This window comes from Aquarana catesbeiana, linkage group LG09 (assembly GCF_042186555.1).
Source record: "Aquarana catesbeiana isolate 2022-GZ linkage group LG09, ASM4218655v1, whole genome shotgun sequence".
In the NCBI taxonomy this organism is placed as follows: Eukaryota; Metazoa; Chordata; class Amphibia; order Anura; family Ranidae; genus Aquarana; species Aquarana catesbeiana.
Window position 1 is genome coordinate 44,924,728 of NC_133332.1, and position 23,173 is coordinate 44,947,900.

General features: G+C 42.7%; 1 protein-coding gene across 1 annotated transcript in view; it reads left to right on the top strand.

The window, feature by feature from the left end:
* LOC141107567 (complement C4-B-like) overlaps window positions 1-23,173 on the top strand; it is a 179,969-nt gene that overhangs the window by 42,924 nt on the left and 113,872 nt on the right. Inside the window, exons 11-13 of the mRNA XM_073598404.1 lie at window positions 8,134-8,257; window positions 14,644-14,759; window positions 18,551-18,706. Of these exons, the coding sequence (XP_073454505.1) occupies window positions 8,134-8,257; window positions 14,644-14,759; window positions 18,551-18,706 (396 nt within the window). The remainder of the gene's footprint in view (window positions 1-8,133; window positions 8,258-14,643; window positions 14,760-18,550; window positions 18,707-23,173) is intronic.

Sequence of the window (23,173 nt, forward strand, 5' to 3'; positions counted from 1 at the left end):
TCTCTGTCTGACGGAGATAGCCCAGGGCAGGTGGGACTTCCCATCCCAAGGGATAGTCTCAAATGTCCTGGAGCTCCGAGCTGCCTTCCGTGCCCTTCAAGCTTTTCTCCATCTGATATCAGGAGCCTCAGTTCTCCTGAGACTGGACAACACGACCGCAGTGTCATACATCAAGAGACAGGGGGGCACCCGCAGTCTCGCCTTACTGAGGGAAGTAAGCCCGATCATGTCCTGGGCCCAGATGTACTTAACAAATCTATCCGCTGTTTATCTTCCAGGAATTCAAAATGTCCAAGCGGACTTCCTTTCAAGAGTCACCCTGGACAACAACGAGTGGTCCCTCCACACCGAAGTTTTCGATTGGCTCCTGTCTCTAGGGATGATGCCGGAAGTGGATCTGTTCGCATCCCCATGCAATTTCAAGCTGGGGAAATATTACACGAGGTGTCGCTGTCCCCAGGCCTTCGGAGTGGATGCCCTGACGGACCAGTGGAAATTCCACAGGGCCTATGCCTTTCCCCCAGTTCCAGTCATTCTTCGTTTCCTCTCGAGGCTCAGGTGGGAGAATGTCGAGGTACTGGCAGTGGTTCCGTTTTGGCCCAACAGGCCATGGTTTCCTCTCCTGATGCAGCTCAGTTACCGAGAACCGGTCCCTCTCCCGTCCAGACCAGATCTCCTGCTGCAGGGAGCGTCTCTTCACCCTTGCCCATCCCAGCTCCATCTGATGGCTTGGTGGTTGAGAGGAGAAGGTTGGAAGCTCTAGGTTGTCCTAGTACAGCTATTGCTACATTGTTGAATGCCAGAAGAGCGGGCACCAACAGAGTATATCAGAGGATTTGGGCGAAGTTTGCGGACTATGTGATTTCCACCAATGGATCCTGTAGTAATCCAAGGATTCAGGACATTTTAGGTTTTCTACAAACTGGCCTGGATCTGTCCCTATCGGTGAGTTCCTTGCGGGTCCAGGTTTCGGCAATCTCAGCCTTCACAGGCGTATCATGGGCCAGACACCCCCTTACTAGGCAGTTCTTCAAGGGAGCAATAAGGCTTAGGCCTCAGAAAAGACCAAGATTCTCTAAATGGGATCTCCCTCTCGTCTTGGATTTCTTCTCAAAAAAGGAAATACGGCATATGGATCAGTCATCAATTAGAGAGCTTTCTCTCAAAGTGGTCTTTCTAGTGGCCATAACATCGGCCAAGAGAGTTTCTGAAGTTGGATCCCTAGGATACAAAGAACCTTTTCTTACCTTCTTCCCAGACCGGGTAGTCTTGATCCCCATGTTAGGATCGAATCCTAAAGTAACAACCATCTTCCATGAAAATCAGGAGATTGTCCTCCCTACTTTCAGATCCACTGAGGACTCTAATGTTCACCCTCTAGATGTTGGGCAGGTTCTGAAACAATACCTAGAAGCCACAGCTTCTTTCCGCCAGTCTGATTATCTGTTTGTGCTTTTTCACGGCAAGAACAAGGGTTTACGGGCTTCCTCCAGAACCATCGCATCATGGATCGTTCAAGCTATCCAATGGGCATACAGGTCTAAGGGTTTGGCTCCTCCGGAGGCGGTAACCGCTCATTCTACCAGGAGCGTCTCTACATCATGGGCAGCATCCCGACATGTGTCTCCAGATGTAATCTGTAAAGCGGCCTCATGGTCATCAATTAACACTTTTATGACACACTATTGTGTAGAACCGGCTTCTTTGTCTACGGTTAACTTTGGTTTGCACGTATTATCTGTTGATGATGCCAATTAAACCTTTTTTTCTTTAACCAGCAATTGCCCACCCGGGTGTGTATGGCTAGTTATTTCCCATACGTAGGCTGCCATGGAGTCTGTCAGGAAAACGGAAAATTTATATCAAATACTTACCGTAATTTTCCTTTCCTGATGGACTCCATGGCAGCAGGAGTTCCCTCCCAGTTGCTGGAGTAGGCTAAGTTACGGAACACAGTCTCTGTCTAGAAGCAAAGATTTATGGGAGTGGGGTCCTATGAGGTATGAGAGGCGGGATTAACCCATACGTAGGCTGCCATGGAGTCCATCAGGAAAGGAAAATTACGGTAAGTATTTGATATAAATTTTCCGTTTTCATAGCTTGTTATAAAATTTTGCAAATGGGTAATTTTCCTCCTTCATTGATTTTCGCTGATGAGGTTGCACTGATAAGACGGCCCTGATGGGTGGCACTGATGGGCACTGGTAGGTAGCACTGATGGACACTGGTAGGTGGCACTGATAGGCACTGGTAAGTGGTATTGATAGGCACCACTGGTGATGAGGCACTGATTGGTGACATTTATAGGTGGCACTGTGGGCGCTGATAGGTGACACTGTGGGCACTGATGGGTGGCACTGTGGGCACTGGTAGGTGGCGCTGGTGGGCACTGGTAGGCGGCACTGTTGTGCACTGGTAGGTGGCACAGGTGGGCATAGAAGCCTCTGCAGAGGCTCTCCATGATGGGGACTGATGTCCCTCTCACAGCCGCGATTACCGGCTCTGTTTACATCACATGATCAGCTGTCATTGGCTGGCAGCTGATCACGTGGTAAGGGGCCGGGATCGACCCCTTACTCTGATCTGTGATCAGCCGAGTCTCATAGATTCGCTGATCACAGAGCACGTCATGCACGCCCTGCGCAGGCCGCTCGATCACGGGAGGACATCTATGGATGCCCTCCCGGTAAAGTAGGTCCGCGTTGCAGCCATCTTTCAGCTATAGCGCGGACGGGAAGAGGTTAATAAACATTTTGGAACGATATTTTGCACAATGAGGATTCTTTTGGTTTGTTTATCTGTATGAGGGACTGCACTGCATGAGACGCCAGCAGCGGATCTCTACAGGGGTCTCCCCACATGCTTAAAGGACCATACTAGCGATAGTTGGTCAACTCCAGGGGGTGAGGTTATCTATGTGGGGCACCCAAGTCTGAGCACATTGAAGTTTGAACTTTGAGCACTTTATATCACTATATTACTGGGACTGTTCTATATTTGTGTATATCATTTTTACTGGACCTAGCACAGTGGACTGTTTTCTATACTCGATACCCGCCGGCACCCGTCAATCATTCGTTACACAGGCAGAATGGCAGTCTGCCTATGTAAACAAGGCAGATTGTCGTTCTGTCAGTAGGGAAGGCATGGATCCTGTGTTCCTGCAAAGAAAATGCCTTCCCCATAGGCATGCACACAGGGTGTACCAGGTGTGCCTGGGCACACCCTAATCACACTGTGCTGCGCAGATTTCCTCTGCTGCTTGGCTGCAGAGTAAGGGACTGGGGAATCTCTGTCCTCATTTCCTTTCTCTGTCTCAAAAGTGAGAATTCAGGGGTCTGTTTAGACCCCGATATTTCACCAAAGTCCCCCCAATGGGGCTCCTAAAAAAATTGTAAAAAACAATAATAATTATTGTAAAAAAATCATTAAAAAAAATACAATTGTAAAAAAGTAATAAAAAAATTAATAATAATAAAAATACTGACACCAATCTCTGCCCTACTGACATCGTCCATTGCTCTACCGACACTGTCTATTGCCCTACTGCTATATATATATATATATATATATATATATATATATATATATATATATATATATATATATATATATATATATATATATACGCATGTGTTTGAGCTTTGGGGTGCACACCCTAATACAGTAGGCTGTGCACACCTATGGCCTTCCCCTAGTAGAAACACCTCCCATAGTACACAGAAACACTGGCTAGGCACACATTTAAACCCTTTGATCGCACTAGATGTTAACCCCTTCCCAGCCAGTGTCATTAGTACAGTGGCAGTGCATATTTTTTTTTAGCACTGATTAGTGTTACTGGTCCTCAAAAAGTGTCAATTAGTGTCAGAATGTCTGTCGCAGTATCGCAGTCACGCTTTAAGTCACTCTTTGCCGCCAATTCATTGCTAATTAAAAATAAAAATAAAAAATAAATAAAATAAAACTATCCCATAGTTTGTAGACGCTATAACTTTTGCACAAACCAATCAATATACGCTTATTGTGATTTTTTTTTTTTTACTACAAATATCTAGCAAAATACATATTGGCCAAAGTGAATGGAGAAATTAAATTTTTCAAATTTTGTTTATTGGATATGTTTTTTAACAGAAAGTTTAAAAATATTGTTTTTTTTTTTTCAAAATAGTTTTTCGTTCATAGCGCAAAAAATAAAAACCACAAAGGCGATCAAATACCACCAAAAGAAAGCTCTATTTGTGGGAATAAAAGGACAGAAATGTTATTTGGTTACAGTGTCGCATATCTGCTCAATTGTCAGTTAAAATAATGCAGTGCCATATTGCAAAAAAATGGCCTGGTCAGGAAGGGGGGGGGGGGGTAAATCTTCCAGGGGCCAAGTGGTTAAGATGTCAATTTTATGTCAAAAAGCTCCAAATATTGTACAGTAAGGGCCTTGGTCAGGTACAGAGGCAGAACAGAACCATATTTATAATAATTTTATTACATTAGCAATTTTAAAGGAAAATTGTGTTTACAGAAATATTGATCTGGAACAGGCATGAGGATAACCAATTCTGATTTCAGTGCTCTTGCTTAGGTCAATTGTTCCAATAATAAATTATTAATCACAATAATATTAATAATAAATTAGGTTAAACCAGTGGATCAGCATTACAGCCAGGCAATGGGTATTGCTAGGAAGTTAGGAATGGTAACCTTCTTACTTCTTAGGCCCCTTTCACACTGGGACGGTGGGGGCGTCGGCAGTAAAACAGCGCTATTTTTACCGCTTTACTGCTTTACCGTCGTTTTTGCGGCGGTATTCAGCCGCTAGTGGTGCAGTTTTAACCCCCGCTGGCGGCCGAAAAAGGGTTAAAACTGATCCCATAGCGCGGCTATAGCTGCGGTATTGCCGCGGTATAGCCGCGCTGCCCCATTGATTTCAATGGGCTGGAGCGGTTTAGGATCCGTGAATACACCGCTCCTTCACTGCTCCAAAGATGCGGCTTGCCAGTGCACCGCTTCAGTGTGAAAGCCCTCGGGCTTTCACACTGAACAAACAGTAGCGGCTGTTTTGGGTCGGTTTGCAGGCGGTATTTTTAGCGCAATAACGCCTGCAAACCGCCCCAGTGTGAAAGGGCTCTTAGTACAGGATTCCTTCACTGTCATATTCACCAATTAGGACAATGTGACTGTGCCTGCACATAACTCACCCTCTTTGGCATGTATATTTACTAGACATTGCACTGGCAGGACAAAAAATTTGTTTGTTTTCGTTTCATTTGTTTTTTTGCTTTTTTCGGAAATTTGAAAATTCGGAAATCTGAAAAAAAGAAAGAAAATCAGTAAAATCTGAAATAATAACTAACTATTAAATTATAGGTATTGGAATTTTCTTACAAATGTGGTTGTTTGTGAACGTAACGAATACAAATTTATCTGAAGTTACAAATTATCCGAAATAACGAATGCCGCATCTAAACAAATGGAATGGAACAAATTAATAATAAATAATAATAATAAAAATGTTTTATTATTATTATTGTTATTTATTATTATTAGATCGTTAAGTTCCATTCGTTTAGATACGACATTCGTTATTTTAGATAATTCGTAACTTCGGATAAATTCGTACTCGTTACGTTCACAAACAGCCAAATTTGAAAGGAAATTCCAATACCTATAATTTAATAGTTAGTTATTATTTCAAATTTTACTGATTTTCTTTCTTTTTTTTCAGATTCTCGAATTTTTTAATTTCAGAATGTTTGAATTCCGAAAATCCGAAAATTCGAAAATTTGAAAACTCGGAAATGAGAAAATTCGGAAATTAGAAAATTCAAAATTTGGAAATTCGAAATTCAGAAACTTGAAAATTCGGAAATTCGTAATTTTGGAAATTAAAAAATTCGGAGATTTGGAAATTTCGGAATTAACAAATTTGTCAAAATTCGTAAAAAAACGAATTCGGAACTAAACGAATTGAACATGTCTAATATTTACCCAGCCATGCTCCCCCACTGCCACCCCATGCCTGTTTAAGCTCTGGTGTTGACGCTACATGGGGCGATGATGTCATAGTACCCCCTGTATAACAGTGTTTAAGCCTGGCGATTGGCTGCTCGGGCCCCAGCACTGCCACATATGGAAAGTCATATGCTCCCCTGTACCCCAGGGCTCCAGCAAAGGTGCTTGGTTGCTTGGTAGGTATAGATGTCTGAGGGAGGATGGGCTATCGGTAGTTCTGAATGGTCAAAATGACAATGTCCCTTTAAGGCACCCATAAGCATGAGATGACAGTCCCGCTTTACACGTATTTGCAGTGCCAGTGGAGAGGACAATAACATGGTGTGTAGGTAGCTATACGCCACCCCTGGAATCCCTGCCATGACCTAATCTATCTATTCAAAAATCAAGCCCTGTTTGGAGGTCAGCTGTTGCAGCTACTTTTAATTCTCTAACTTTGCCAAAATGGTGTTTATTAATATTTCTTTAGCGCTTTTCTCCCTAAGAACTTAAAGGGGTTGATTTACTTAAAGCAAATGGAAACCGCTGGCCTTTTTTTTTTCTTTTCTGGGAACCTGCAACGTAATATCATAATGTGCTAGTATGCATCACTCACTAGCACATTATGTTAAACTTACCTTAAAACAAAGTCTTCCCGCACCGAGAAGTCAGCGCTGCAGGGGCTTCCATCTTCACCCGTCTTGCTTACGGGTTCGCGGACTCTGTGACTGGCCAGAGCCGCGATGACGTCACTCCTGCGAATGTGCGCGGGAGCCGTCGTTCATGGCAAAGGGCACGGGTGGTCGTGGTTAGGGTTGTTGTCCTGCTGGAAGGTGAACCTCCACCCCAGTCTCAAGTCTTTTGCAAACTCTTACAGGTTTTCTTCTAAGATTGTCCTGTATTTGGCTCCATTCATCTTCCCACCAACTCTGACCAGCTTCCCTGTCACTGCTGAAGAAAAGCATTCCCACAACATGATGCTGCCACCACCATGTTTCACGGTGGGGATGGTGTGTTCAGGGTGATGTGCAATGTTCATTTTCAGCCACACCTACTGTTTTGCTTTTAGGCCCAAAAGTTCAACTTTGGTCTCATCTGACCAGAGCACCTTCTTCCACATGTTTGCTGTGTCCTCCACATGGCTTCTCACAAACTGCAAACGGGACTTCTTATGGCTTTCTTTCAACAATGGTTTTCTTCTTGCCACTCTTCCATAAAGGCCAGATTTGTGGAGAACACGCCTAATAGTTGTCCTGTGGACAGATCAGAGTAAAGGGGGCTTAATACAAATACACGCCACACTTTTCAGATTTTTATTTGTAAAAAAAACTTGAAAAACATTTATCATTTTCCTTCCACTTCACAATTATGTGTCACTTTGTGTTGGTCTGTCACATAAAATCCTAAAAAATACATTTACATTTTTGGTTGTAACATGACAAAATGTGGTAAATTTCAAGGTGGTTGAATACTTTTTCAAGACACTGTAAAAGCAAGCAAAAGATGGAAGTTTACTTCCACTTTAAGGCAAATAGTGTGTTCACTTTGCAAGGAAGTTTCCTCAGAGCTCACTAAATATGTGGTGAAATTTCACTTTGCAAAGAATATCCAATCACATGCAAAGATTTGATGATAGAAGGCAGCAGGGCTTCACCTCATTCACTAAGCTCTAGGGAAAATTTTCTTGCAAACTGAACAGCCTGTTTGCCTTTAGTAAATCGCCCTCAAAGTGTTTATCAAAATGTTGAGACAGATAGGAGGTAAGGCAGCCATCTTGGGCATGATCAGTAAAATATTATGCATGGGCTGATTTCTAGACAGGAGCCAATTAACCTGCCAGCATGTCTTTGGAGTGTGGGAGGAAACCAATGCAAGCACAAGGGAAACATGAAAAAGCCTGCTGATAGTATCTAAGATTTAAACTGAGGACCCCAGTGCTTCAGGGCAGATATGCGATCCAGATGTGTTACTACAGGCCAAGCACCCCTATCCATTTGTGTTGATTTCTTCATTCAGGTCTCCTCTTACGTGGACAGCAGTCTAGACATCCTACACTTTTAGAGTCGCTGTTGACAAGAGTTCAAAAGATTACGAGTGTGCGTTGTTTTGTTAGAAATCCTCAGCAATGTTTCTTTCTTCCAGATGGAGGACGGAGAAGGTACCATCCAAATAAGCAAAGGTGACATCCTGAAGAAGATTGCTCAGCCAGTGGAGAACTTGGTGGGGTCCACATTCTACATAACAGCTACTGTATTGGAGAAGGCTTGTAAGTCCCCTTTGATGTCTTCCGCTAGTGTTTGGAGGTAACCACAACTGGGAAAAGCCTAAAAACATGAGCTGTTGGGGACCTCTGAACCCCAAGTATAAAAACCTCTTCCTTTTTTTTTTCTTATTTTTTTGAGTTCTATAATTGTGTTGGTTTGGCATGACAAAAGCTGGCCATAGACCTCAGATGGTTTTTGGATGTTAGGAAATGTTCAGACCACCAAATGCAATATCCCCGGCTGCATAAGGGCTTGCTGCCCCCCTGAAAAGCAATTCCTGGTGGAGGGTGTTTGACAGGCGGTGAAAAGGCAATATGTCACCTCTTCAATGCCTGTTATAACCCTGAAAATGTTGACCCACCCGCCACAACCTCATGCATTGCACACAGTTGCAGGGCAGTTGAGCCTCAGCCCATTGACTTGATTATGTCACATTCGGTGACAGTATTGTCTGCTGAACATGACTGGGAAATTTGCCATGGCCACGGCATGTGTTCAGCCCTGAGTGGCTGCATTCCCTTGTTTAGACGGGTGTTTCGAGGGGGATGAGGGGCAGGGTAAAATTGCAACTCGACCACCTGCTTTTACTGCCCTCTGGTCCCATGTCTAAACAAGCCCCAACTGCCATAAAAACATGCACATTCACTGCCTAACAGAAAGCAAAATTTCAGGTTCACTATAAAAAAAAAACACATATAACGGTTTTAGCAAACTTTGTTTCACATACACTCCTGCTTCTGTTCTGTAGATGCTGATGTAGGCTTTTCTTAGTTCCTCTGTTCAAAAGAGCTTATTTACAGAGTTTACTAACTCAGGCTGATATTCACATGCACATTCAGAACATCTTTCCTTTTCCTCCTGCTGTGTTCAGACATCTTCCTTGCAAGTTTCAATCAACGACCGACAGTCTAAAGGCAAACAGCTTGTGGCATTCTCTCTTTTTTTTCTGTGTGTGTAAATCAAAGTGTTTCCTTAGTAGAAAAAAACAGATATAAAAACAGTTTAATTAGCTACAGACTTTGGACATCCTAAACACGCCCAAAAAAACACCATCATTGTACACAGGATATGTATCCCTGCTTCTGGGACCACCAACCACCCAGTATACCAAAACTGTCAGCTGTGATTAATCATAGCATGCGTTACAATATACAGTGGAACCTCGGTTTACGAGTAACGCGGTTAACGAGCATTTTGAAAGACGAGCAACTTTTTTTTTTAAATTCTGACTCGGTTTGCGAGTGTTGTCTCGAAAGACGAGCACAATTCAAGCTAATAGGGCCTGCAGTACCGCATTTGGCCTGAGGTGCGGGGGCGCCGGAGTGGAGAAGAGCCGAAGGACGCCAATTACAGCCGATTGGCGGCATTCAGCAATGCTTGGAAAGACACGGAAATACTCCGTTTCCAAGCCTTTCCAAGGTTTGCCGAGGTCAGCCGAAGTGTCCTCAGGCCTTCCCGGCCGTTTCCGAGGCTCTCCAGCGCCCCCCACCTCTGGCCGCAAGCAGTATTGCATGCCGTTGAAGTCAATGTGGAACTAATTATTTTCGTTTCCATTGACTTTAATGGGGAAACTCGCTTTGATATGTGAGTACTTTGGATTACGAGCATTTTCCTGGAACGGATTATGCTTGTAATCCAAGGTTCCACTGTACTCACAAAAGAAGTTGGCAGCTCTAGCTACCAAAAAAGCAGTCTGAATCCATGTTTATAAACAACACTGCTCCACAAAGATACAATATAACATATTGTTACTTTTGTATCTTTCTGTTCATTCATCTGCAGATCAAAGGGATGAACTTCGATCTGTAGATGATGTCAGTTAAAGCAACCTGACAAGTTGAAAACATTCTTCTTTTTTTTTTTTTTTTTTTTATAAAATGTTCATCTGTTTAACCCCTTATTAGCCCTTAGTTTACTCCAATCAGCCTTCTTAGTCTCCTTCTCCAACTATTATTTTCCTGCTGATTTTTTTTTTATTTGTTCTATTATATAACCTATTATTAATTAAACTTTTTTTGTTTTTTTTTGTTAATATTTTTACACATTTAAGGCCCCTTCCACATGGGGGTAGGCTCTGCTGGAGTCCGCCTGCTCAGCGGGGGATATGTCCACTAATCGCTGCTGAGTGGGCGAATGGGGACACAGACAACAGCCCACTCTCCTCTATGGGCGAACCGCCTGTCTGTTTACACTCAACTGCCATCCAATCCACCAGTCAGATCGGATCCCCATCCGACTGTTTTTAGTGGATAGAATTGGATCCGATGTTGGCGGGTGTAAATGGACACGTTTGGCAGGTTCGACACGTTTGCTTCCATCTGTTGCTCCATTTAGGAGACTGGAGGATCCGGTTGGGCCTGCCTGAAAATCTGACAGGTGGACCAGATCGGCCCGCTAGTGTGCAAGGGGCCTAATATATATTTTTATACATTTCACATCTAACCGCTTTAGCCCCGGAAGATTTGGCTGCTGAATGACCAGGCCATTTTTTGCGATTCGACACTACGTTGCTTTAACTGACAATTGCACGGTCATGCGGCGCTGCACCCAAACAAAATTCACATCCTTTTTTTCCCCACAAATAGAGCTTTCTTTTGGTGGTATGTGATCATCTGTGGTTTTTATTTTTTGCGCTATGAACAAAAAAATAACGTCAATTTTGAAAAAAACACAATATTTTGTACTTTTTGCTATAATAAATATCCCCATTTTTTTTTTTTTTTAAAGCTAATTTTTTCTCAGTTCAGGCCGATATGTATTCTTCTACATATTTTTGGTAATAAAAATCGCAATAAGCGTATATTGATTGGCTTGCGCAAAAGTTGTAGCATCTACAAAATAGGGGATAGATTTATAGCATTTTAATTATTATTTTTTTCTTACTAGTAATGGTGGCGATCTGCGATTTTTATTGGGACTGCGACATTATCGGACACATCGGACACTTTTGACACATTTTTGTCATTTAAACAGCGATCAGTGCTATAAAAATGCACTGATTACTGTAAAAATGTCACTGGCAGGGAAGGGGTTAACACTAGGGGGCGATCAAGGGGTTAACTGTGTTCCCTCTCTGTGTTCTAACAGAAGGGGGGGGCTGTCTAGGAGAGATGACAGATCGCTGTTCAAACTTTGTATGAACACACGATCCATCTCTCTTCTCCCCTCAGAGAACCGGGATCTGTGTGTTTACATAACGTCGTTTCGCCCAGCCGTGCCATTCTGCCGCAGTAAAACTGCAGCGGCTGGTCGGCAAATGGTTAAAAAGGTGCAGAATTAAAAAAAAAAAAACATTTTATGCCATTTGTAAATAACTTTGCAATGCTTTGTAGCAGAATTATAATTTTAATGTCATTTTAAATAGGACAAATTACAGAATATAATTTGCGCATTTTATGTACAGTGACACCAATTATTTTTAAACTGCTAAAAAAGAAAAAAAGAAAAAGTGTGTTTTGTTTAGTTTTGTTGTTGTCTAAGGATTGTGAAAAAAAAATCATTGTTGCAAAACAAAATCATGAAAAGAAAGTCTTGTTTATCCTTAAAAACACAATGTATATGCCACCTTGTTATCTTTAGTAATGACAAAGTTATTGCTGAATAAACAGGTCCTTAGAAGAATGATAAAAATTGCTCTGGTCTATATAGGGGGTGAACAGGTGTGAGAGGCGAAGTGGTTAAAACATACAGTATAGATAATAGATAAAATTAGCCCCAAATCATTAAAAATATTATTTTTTTTTATTTTGCATTGAAAAAATGTAAACTTAAAGTGGAACTCCAGGCAAACTGGAAAGTACACAGATGAAATAGGTATGTGATAGTTGTTTTATCTGCCAAAGGATTTGTATTTCTTCGCATCCATTTCTAAAATTTACACCAGCACACATGACAGGAGACCTGATTTTCTTTTGCTGCAACTCACTAACACTTATGCCCCGTACACACGATCGGACATTGATCGCACATTCCGACAACAAAATCCATGAATTTTTTCCGACAGATGTTGGCTCAAACTTGTCTTGCATACACACGGTCACACAAATCTTGTTGGAAATTCCGAACGTCAAGAACGTGGTGACGTACAACATGTATGAGGAGCTGAGAAAAATGAAGTTCCATAGCCAGTGTGGCTCTTCTGCTTGATTCCCAGCATGCGTGGAACTTTATGCATCGGAAATGTGTACACACGATCGGAATTTACGACAACGGATTGTGTTGTCGGAAAATTTGAGATCCAAATCTCAAATTTTGTGTGACGGAAATTCCGATGGAAAATGTCCGATGGAGCCTACACATGGTCGGAATTTCCGACAACAAGCTCCCATAGAACATTTTCCGTCAGAAATCTGACCGTGTGTACAGGGCATTAGTGGTCATGTCCCTCCTCCAGCTTGTGATTGGACAGTGGAATGAGAGGCAACACACTGATCAACTCATCTTTCTGCTCTTTCTTCTTGTCAGCATGTCCCTTGTTAGCATATGAACACTGCAGCACACCTGTTTGGCTCCTTTTCCTGAGCTTTTGTTGTAGAGCAGGGGTCAGCCGCACCCGGACGGCCGCCACTAAGTCTTTGGCCCGTCAGTGCCCACGATTAATTCACGGGCACCCGGCCAAGTGAGTCTCGGTTAAATAATGTCATCTGCAAAAGTGTCTGCGTTATATATTAACGTCATTCTCGGCCCCGCCCGTTGCAATTGTCAGACGAGAAGAGAGAGGCGGCGAGTCACGTGAGTGCCGAGTGGCGCTCTTAATGAGGTATATAGCTGCATTTTTATTATGTAACACAGACACTTTTGCAAATGACATTATTAGACGCTGGGCAAGCATTTTCTTGTATCCTCTGTCCACAGCCACCTCTGTATTCCCCCTGTACCCCATCATCTTCATTTATTAGCAGGTGAATGTGGCCCTCCATGCATTCACATTCATTGAATCTGGCCCTTAAGTGGAAAAAGGTTGCTGACTCCTGCTGTAGAGGAACTGCAAATAGGTTGATATCAGGTCAGAGTCAAGTACTGACACATTTCATATTTGATGAATTCAGACAAAGCTGCATTAATATGCACCTTTTATACCTTCCTGGAGTATAGCTTTAATTGAGAAGTACAGGCAAAGCTCGTTTGGCTGGACTTCTCCTATGGATCACAGTAGTGCAGTTCGTTTCGCACTCCTGTGACCCGTTTTCAGCAGAGAGCGGACTGAAGTCCGCTCTCTGCTGATGTCACAGTGTCAATCCAGCCGTCATCATTACCATGGAGTCGGGATCAGCCCAGATCCATGGACCAGCATCCAGCTCAGGCTCAGGGTGAGCCGGCCGCTCCGCCCCCTCTACAGCCCAGAGAGCGAGGAGGGGGCAAAGCGGGGAGCTGCTGACTGACAGTCTACAGCTCTCTGCTCGGGGAGCTGTGAGAACCAAGCAATTGGTGGTGTTCGATCGCTCGCTTCTCAGTGTTAGAGGCGCCATTGGACAGATGCAACATCCACCTAGGTAATTCGAAAAATAAACCCATACATCTCTTTTAAAGAAAAAAAAAATTTACCCCAAACTATTATAGTTTCTGTTTAACTGAAGAACTCCAATCATTAGATCTATAAAGCTGGGAATGAATTTGCAAAATACAGCCTGTTAGGATTCCCGATGGTTTGAGAGCCATCCTCCCAGGGCCTGGACAAAGGGTGGGCAGGAGGGGCGGCTGCCCTGGGCACTGTGGTATCATGTGAAGTGAGAGGGAGCTGTGAGGAGCTTGGAAGGGAGGGGATTTGTGTTTAAAGGGGGTATTTGGGGGGCAGTAGGCACTAAGAATTGCTTGGAGTAGGGGGAAAAGGATGTATACTTGGAGGGGAAATTTTAGTGGTAGAGGATTTATGCTAGGAGGGGTGATTTTTTTTGGGGGGGGTCAAAGATTTGTTCTGGGAGGGGGGATTTCAGCAGGGGGTGGATTTGTACTGCAAGGAGGAGGAATTTATGCTTAGGGGTAATCATGCAGATTAGTGCTCATTTTTTTGGGGGGGCCGGGTTGTTTGCTGACACATCTTGGGGGGGGGGGGGGGGGGGGTTGCACAGTTTGGCATGCTCGCCCTGGGCTCTAGATGACCTTGTCCCAGCACTGCATCCTCCTGCATATTTGGGGCTGCCAACTTTGTTCAGAGATTACAGACATGCTGCAGGAGACTGTTAGAGACTGTAAACTTGCTATAAGAGTTGTTGGAGACTGGGGACATGCTTCAGAAGACAGTGATAGACTGGAGACATATGACATGAGACTGCTAGAAATCGCTGCTATAATAGGGCAATGGGGAATAGTGTCTGCAGAACCCCCCGAGGGCTGAAGGGTCGCATGCGCTGGGCACCAGGGGTTTAATGCCTTGTTCTTCTTTTTGTAGCTGGAACTCTGGAAGAAAAAGAGCTCACCTCTGTAAAGTTTGTGACTTCCCCATATAACATTGATTTCTCCAAAACGAAGAAATATTACACCCCTGGGACCCCAACACAGATTGTGGTAAGTAATGACATACCTTTTTTTTAGGGGGGGGGGGATGTCTAAAGATTAAAGTATATGTGAACCCAATGAACTTCTCTTTTTTTGCTCCCATTTGGCCTATTAAAGAACTCTAAGCAAAGAATAAGGAATGGAAATCTGCTGGCATACAGGGAATTAAAGTGGAACTAAACCTAATGATTTCATGAATATAAAAAACAATTAAATTCCCAGCATGCCGGAAACTTTCCTAATGGTTGTGCCCTCAACCAAACTGTCGCTGATATACTCGCTTCCTTGGCTGAAAAGAATAGGAGGGTTTAGTTCTACTTTGAAGCTGAACTAAACCCATCGATTTACCAGGCCAAGATGGCAGCTCCTTGGCTGAAAAGGAGAGGAGGGTTTAGTTCTGCTTTAGCAGAACTAAAGCTTTAGCATGCTGGGAATGTACTAGTATGCATCGCATACTAGCACATTATGTCAAACTTAGGTGAAAACAAAGCGTCCAGCGATGTGATGTCATCGCTGGAGACAGCTTCCATCTTCACCCGTCTTGCTTCTGGGTTTGTGGACTCTGGCTCTGTGACTGGACTGGAGCCGCGATGACATCATTCCCGCGCATGCACATGGGAGACGTCGTTCATGGCACAGGGCTCTGAAGGAACGGCACGAGTGGCCATTCCTTCAGAGCGCATGCGCTAGAGATATCACTGGCTACATGCAATGTAAATATATCTCCTAAAGAGTACATGTTTAGGAGGTATTTACACTACCTAATAGGTAAGCCTTATTATAGGCATACCTATAGGTAAAATTTAATGTTGGAATTTTCCTTCCTCTTTAATGCATATATGCGGCCCTATTTAAAACACATGTGCCCTCCCAGCAGGGTCATCAGCTGGGACCGGAAATCTCCAGATGCATACTTGTGATCGGGAGCCTTCCAATCATGTGACCACTGTGAAAGTCGATCATAGCGGTCACATGACCCAAATGCCCACCTTCCAGCACCTAGAGATTCTTAAACGCCTGCAAGGCGGTGGCGGGAAGGGCTTAAGGGAACAGAATAAGAAAAAAAAAGGGGGGGGGGGGAGGAGTCTAAAACCTCGTACACACGATCGGATTTTCCAATGGGACAGACTGTTGGCCTAAAATCCGACCGTTTGTAGGGTCCATCGGATAATTGTTGTCGGATTTTCCGCTGACAAATGTTGGATGGCAGGCTTATAAATTTTCCGCGGACAACGGTCTGTTGTCAGATTTTCCAATCGTGTGTACACCAGTCTGTCAGATAAAAGTCCAAAGTACAAACACGCATGCTCGGAATCAATGCTCACCAAACACGACATTAGCAGAAGGTGCCCAAAAGGTGGCGCTAAAGAAAAACCACATAGTACGTCACCACGTTCGTGTTTGTTGGCCGACAATTGTGTGCCATTTGTATGCAAGACAAGTTCCTGGTCAACGCCCTTCGGACAAAAGTCCGACGTTTTGTCTGCGGAAAATCCGATCGTGGCTTAAGAAGTGGCTTAGGAAGTGGGAAAACCACAATAAAAATATTCATTGAGTAAGGTATGGAATCCGGGGGATCCAAGTTTTCTTAAACTCGTAATTTTTCCATATCATAATCCATGAACGTTTGCTTTTCAGCCAACATTAGGCCCCATACACACATTGGGGGTTACTTTTTTTTCAGCTTCCAGTTTTTTTTTTTTGTCAAAGCTTAAAGGGCAGAAGGTTTTTTTTCATCTTGATGCATTCTATGCATTAAGATAGAAAGCCTTCTGTGTGTAGCAGCCCCCCTAATACTTACCAGAGCCTCATCTCTGCCCGGCGATGTTCATGAGTGCCTCGGCCGTCCGAGACTCTCCCTCCTGATTGGGACACAGCAGTGGCGCCATTCGTTCCCACTGCTGTCAATCAAAGTCAGCTAGCCAATCAGGAGAGAGAGGGGGCGGAGCTGGGCCGCAGCTCTGTGTCTGAATGGACACATGTAGCTGCAGCTCGGCTCAGGTGCCCCCATAGCAAGCTGCTTGCTGTGGGGGGCACTTGACAGGTGGGAGGGGCCAGGAGCCAAAGAGGGGCCCGAGAAGAGGAGGTAAGTATAATATGAACAGGTAAGTATAATATGTTTATTATTTTTATAGGGGAAAAAAACAAGACTTTACAATCACTTTAATTGAACAAGCTGAAGTTGAAGTTGATTGGCTACCATGAGCTGCACCAGATTTTGCACTCTCCAGTTTTAGTAAATCAACGCCTTTTGCTGCACATTTCAGAAATGCGTGAAGAACACGCTGCAAACGCATGTCGCACTTTCTGAGCCATAATTGGTAATGGCACCCCAAACGCATTTAGCAGACATGCTACAAATACGCCAAAACACGCTGCGGGGACCTCTTTGGCATGTTTGTTGCACACGGGACAGCCCATTCAAGTGAAAATGCACAAAAACCGCTTGCAACTCTGCCCCGAGCTACATCACCAATCTTGTCTCCAAATATCACCCAAACCGTCCTCTCCGCTCCTCCAAAGACCTCCTGCTCTGAAGCTCCCTTGTCCCCTCCTCCCATCCTTGCCTCCAGGACTTCTCTAGAGCCTCTCTCATCTTCTGGAACTCCCTACCCCAATCTGTCCGGGTATCTCCTTCTCTGTCTACTTTTAGGCGATCCCTGAAAACTCATCTCTTCAGGGAAGCCTATCCTGCCTTCAGCTAATAACCAAATCTTCTATTTCTCCTATCAGTTCATCCCTCACAGTTATTACCTTTTGTTCCACCAGCCCCTCCCTATTAGATTGTAAGCTCTTGGGAGCAGGGCCCTCCTAACCCTCTTGTATTGAATTGTATTGTTGCTGTATTGTCTCTCTGTATATTATTAAGCACTGCGCAAACTGTTGGCGCTATATAAATCCTGCATAATAATAATAATCATGCAAGAAACGCAAACGGGAACGCTAAATAAATAGTTGTTGATTTCCAGGATCTGGCAATTGATCCCTATCTCCCACCATGCCTCCATGAGTCCCCAAATGGCCTCAAGGATATCACAATACATCCAAGACATAGGAAGTCTCAGCCTACCAGGCTCCACCTATAACCAAAATATTACTTAGGGTGCATTTACCCTTTAATAATACACCTTATCACCATGGCCTCTAAGGTCTCCAGGTGACCTTTACTCCTAAAAGTGAACACTCGCCAGGGGGTTTATTTCTAAAACGTTTGTACAGTTGTTTATCCATTGAAACTGCATGTAGATTCATTCTGTGTGATTATGGAAAAATCATACGTTCCCAGGCTCCTCATTGGAAAAAAATGCTAAAAAAAAGTGCTAATAAGAAAAATACCACATTATGGCCACTGGGCGGTGTTGAGTATCATAGGGAATAAATATACTCCTCGGCACCATCTAGTGGACTTAATGAGGTATTTTGCTCATTTTTTTTTTCATGAACAACATTCAATCTGCAGAGAATATAGCCTGAGAACATTTTATTTTTCCCCGTTCGCGCAGAACAAATTTACATGCAGTTGCAATGGGTGAACAGCTATGCGTTTTTTTTATAAATACACCTCCAGGAGTTGTATAAGAAATGGACAGAACTTTAGTTTCAACCATCTGTGCATTCACTGCCATGGCAGAAGTCTCAGTTCAGCTGGAACTATGTAGTAGCTTGTGTATAGTTTATGGAAATCACACCTTAGGTAAGTTGTGAGCTGCATAAGCTATAAATTATTACCCGACCCATCCCTTGGTTTGCTTTTCTTTTGCTTAAAGAGTAACAATGCTTCTTACTATGCGATCACACAGGTAGAAGTCACTTATACAGACGGCACACTGGCAAGGGGCGTCCCAGTTAAACTTCTGAAAGGGAGCACACAACTGGGCTCATTCCCATCAGATGAGGATGGGAAGGCCATCTTCCAGATCAACACCAACGCTAATGAGAAGACCCTGGACCTTACGGTAACCAGCAGAAATTCTAATCTCTTCTATAGTTCTATTGATATTAAGCCAATGAACAGGCAGGACAGTGCTGAAACCATAAGTACATAGTTATACATGCTTAGTCTGCAAATGTAATTTTTAGTAAAAGAACAAGAATAAATTGTATCTTTTATATCTGCTTGGAGTTCATCTTAAAAAAGATGTTATATATTTATTTAAAAAAACAAAAAAAAAATTGTGTGAATGGGGAAAATACCACATTATGGCCACTAGAGGGTGCTGGGTATCATAGGTAAATGGTGTGCTCTTTGGCGCCATCTAGTGGCTGAAATTAGGTATTTTTCCCATTTTGACATTTTGTTTTTCGATCTGCAGAGACTGCAGCCTGAAAACATTCAGTTTTGCCCCATTTGCACAGAATTAATTTACGTGCAGAATTTTCAGTGAAAAAACAAGAAGAAAAAATTATATCTTTTATATCTGCTTAGAGTTAATCTTTAAAAAGATGGTTAAAAAGAGTGTGAATGGGGAAAATAGTGCATTATGGCCTCTAGATGGTGTTGAGTAACATAGGAAATAAGTATGCTCTTTGGCACCATCTAGTGGCCGAAATGAGATATTGTCCCCATTTAGACTGTCTTTTTTTAACACATATTATTTGATCTGCAGAAATTGTAGCCTGAAAACATTCAATTTTGCCCCATTAGACCAGAAGAAATGTACATGCAGATTCAATGGCTTTATTTTATGAACAAATTTTCTGTGAAAAAACAAGAAAAATAAATTGTATCTTTCATATCTGCCCTGAGTTCATCTATAAAAGGATGTTATTTATTGAAAATTAGGAAAATACCAAATTATGGTCACTAGATGATGCTGAGTACTATAGGAAATAAATATGCTCTTTTTCCCCATCTATTGGCCTAAATGAGGTATTTTCCGCAGACTGTTTTTATTATTCCAATGAATATTATTCGATCTGCAGAGAATGAATCCTGAGAACATTCAATTTTACCCCATTAGCAGAGAACGCATTTACGTGCAGTTTTAATAGCTTTATTTTATGAGCAGAATTTTCAGTGAAAAAATAAGAAGCGTAAATTGTATATTTTATATCTTCTTGGAGTTCGTCCTAAAAAATATGTTATTTAAAAAAAAAAAAACAATGGTGCAAATGAGGAAAATACTGCATTATGGCCACTAGATGGTGGTAAGTATCATAGGTAAGAATTATGCTCTTTTGCGCCACCTACTGGCTGAAATTAGGTATTTCCCCCCATTTACACTGTCTTTTTTCAATTCATATTATTTGATCTGCAGAGAATGTCAACCTGAGAACATTTTAGCATTAGCATAGAATGAATTTACATGCAGTTTCAATGGGTTTACTTTATGAACAGAATTTTCTGTGAAAAAACAAGGAGAAAAAATGATATATCTTTTTATATCTGCCCTGAGTTGATCTATAAAAAGATGTTTTTTTATTAAAGATGTGGAAAATACTGCATTATGGCCACTAGATGATGTTAAGTACCATAGGAAATAAATGAGCTCTTTTGTGCCATCTAGTGGCCAAAATGAGGTACTGTTCCCATTCAGACTGTTTTTATTATTCCATGAATATTATTCTATCTGCAGAGAATATAGCCTAAGAACATTCAATTTTGCCCATTCGCACAGAGCGAAACTACATGCAATTTTGCTGGATTTTTTTTCTGAACAGAATTTTCTGTGAAAACCTAAGAATACATTGTGTTTATTATGCATTTCATGCATGTTTTTGATGTGTTTTTAATGCATTTTTAGGATGTGTTAATGTTTCTAGGAGGAGGTGTCTGTTGCCATGCATAAAAACGCACAAAAAATGCATATACATGCGTTTTTGATGCAATTCCATTTAAGCCCATGGAGCCAAAAATACATCATGCTGCATGTAAAGAAAATTCCTGTACCTTTCCAAAAAATGAACCGGTGGAAACTGCATAGGTGTGACTGTGACCCATAGGAACGAATGTTAAATGGAGTGTAGTGCATTTCTGCAAATCTGCAAACGCACTGCAGAATGCATAGGTGTAAACATAGCCTAAAAAAACGGTCAGGTCCTACAGTATGTTTCCACCCTGACAGGTCCACTTAACATGGATGCTCAGATTGCATAAGCACTCATGTTAAAGTACATCTGGCAGGAGAAAACTATGAGGACCTGCTGTCCTTCTGGTCGACTGGCTTCACTACGTCTCAGCATGCAGCTAATAAAGGTCAGAGAAAGGCCAGAATTAATTCTACTTGTTTTAATAGAAATTTTCTATAAACCCTATCGCCATCTAGTGGTCAAATGCTGTATATCTTATTTGAAAGCAATGAAAACCTTTGAAAAGCACAGGAAATAGCCTAATAATGTTCATTTTTTTTGCCCCATTTGCACAGAACAAATTTACATGCACTTTTTTTATAAATACACCACTTAATGTCTATAGCTAGCTTTAGCTTTCAGCAGCAGTGGGGGATTTTACACACACTGCAACAGCCAGGAGTGGGGAAATTGGACTTGTCAGGTGGAAGCAATCCGGTGGATGTAGTCACTAGATTGCTTAGGCGGACCCCTAGCAGACCCCCATTTAACCCATACTGTGACCTCTCTAAAGAGACCAAGCCCCAGTGGGTGGGACGAAACGCGTCAGTGGAGTGGCCGGAGCAGCTCTGGCTGAGAGCACCAGGTTGGTCTGAGTGGCATTTTCCTCTCGGCATTAAAGAGAACCTGTTATATAGCAAAATGCTATGGGGGGGGGGGGACACTTGATAAAAACAAATGTTGTTTACGCTTCATATGTTTTGTATTGCCTTGCACGCTGGAGTGGGAGCAATAATTCTAAGGCCATTATTCACAGTAACTCTAAACGAATGACCTGTCATCACCTATAGAAAAATGTAGGCACCGAAGTTTGTCATCATTACCATAGGTGTGCGCAGCCTATTGCATTAATGTGTGCACCCCAAATGTATTAAAACATGGACGGTGTTAGTAGAACAGAGGTTGGTGACAGTAGGGCCGTGGACAGTAGGGCCATGGACAGTGTCAGTAGTTTTTTTATTATTCTATTTTTAAAAAAGTTTTAGGAGCCCCATTCGGGGGCATTAGTGCAATATAAGCAGGGGGAATCTGCACCTCATGGGGTGAATAGGGTGTACCCAGGCACACCCGGCACATCCCCTGCGCATGCCTATGATCGTTACACACGTGCAAAAAATGTTAAGACTTGACATGTTTAGTATCTCGTAACTCAGCACAACCTTATCTTTTTATTTTTTACACAAAAATTGGGTAATATGTTGTGTTTTTGTGCACTAGAATCCACTTAAATGTATTTTGTGCAAAAAATGTGTGCTTGATAAACTGTTGTGCTAATATCGTGCGACCTAAAAATATGGAAATACCGCCAATGTATTTGTGTTTCAGAAAAGATATCTTTTCTGGGAGTTTTATCTAATCTTCTGGCCTAATTTTTTTTTTTTTAAATAAAGCAAAAACTGTCTCTGGCAGCAAACGGTTTAAATCAGCTACATACATTCCAGGTGTGTAAAGACTTAGTTTGTTTTCTTTAGAAAAAGGCCACAGCCTAGATCATGCATGGGTGCTCAACCTGCGGCCCTGCGGCTGGTTCAGAACTACAAGTCCCATGAGGCACTGCAAGCCGCTGACAGTTACAAGCAGGACTCCCAAAGGCAGAGACATGATGGGACTTGAAGTTCAGCAACAGCTGGAGGGCCAAAGGTTGAGCACCCATGGAATTTCCTGTCCCCTGCCAGCATTCTGCAGGGAAGGGTCCTTGTTTTCTGTCTGGAAGCAGCAGTCTCTCTCCAGACATCTGCAGACAGACCACTGCTTCCACACAATGAGTAAGGGTCTTTCCCTGCAGCATGCTGGCGGGGGACAGGCTTTTTTAATCAGGCTGTGGCTGCTTTCTAAAAAAAAAAACTGGAAGCCTTTTCACATATTTTTTGGATGCACATGAGTTTAGATTATTTAAACTACAAGTTCAGTTGGAGTTTTAGGTGTGTATAGATATCAAACTTTTTTAAATTTTAGATTTGGATGGCCTATGGGACAGTTTTATTGCAGTGTCCCTGCAGTTTATTTTGGTGTCCACTGTCAACAAGACAGAAAGCAAATATTAAACAAAAATAGTTGACACCAGAACAGAAATAGATAAAATCTTCCAAGGGGGACGCTTGTTCTGAGGACAATTGTCCCTCACATTGGAGCAGTGGTGACCACTCATAAGGGGCGCACGGGTGCCACTCCCCCTAATCCATGCGCCTGGCCCCCTAATCTACATGCAGGGTGCCAGACGCATTGATTTCTATGGATTTTTTTTTTTTTGAAGGACATGATTAGAGCCTGAGGCTCTAATTGGCTTCAAAAAGGGTGAGCTCAGGGTGCAGAGCTCTGTGCCAGGAGCCCACACAGTTGTGTGACATTAGCAA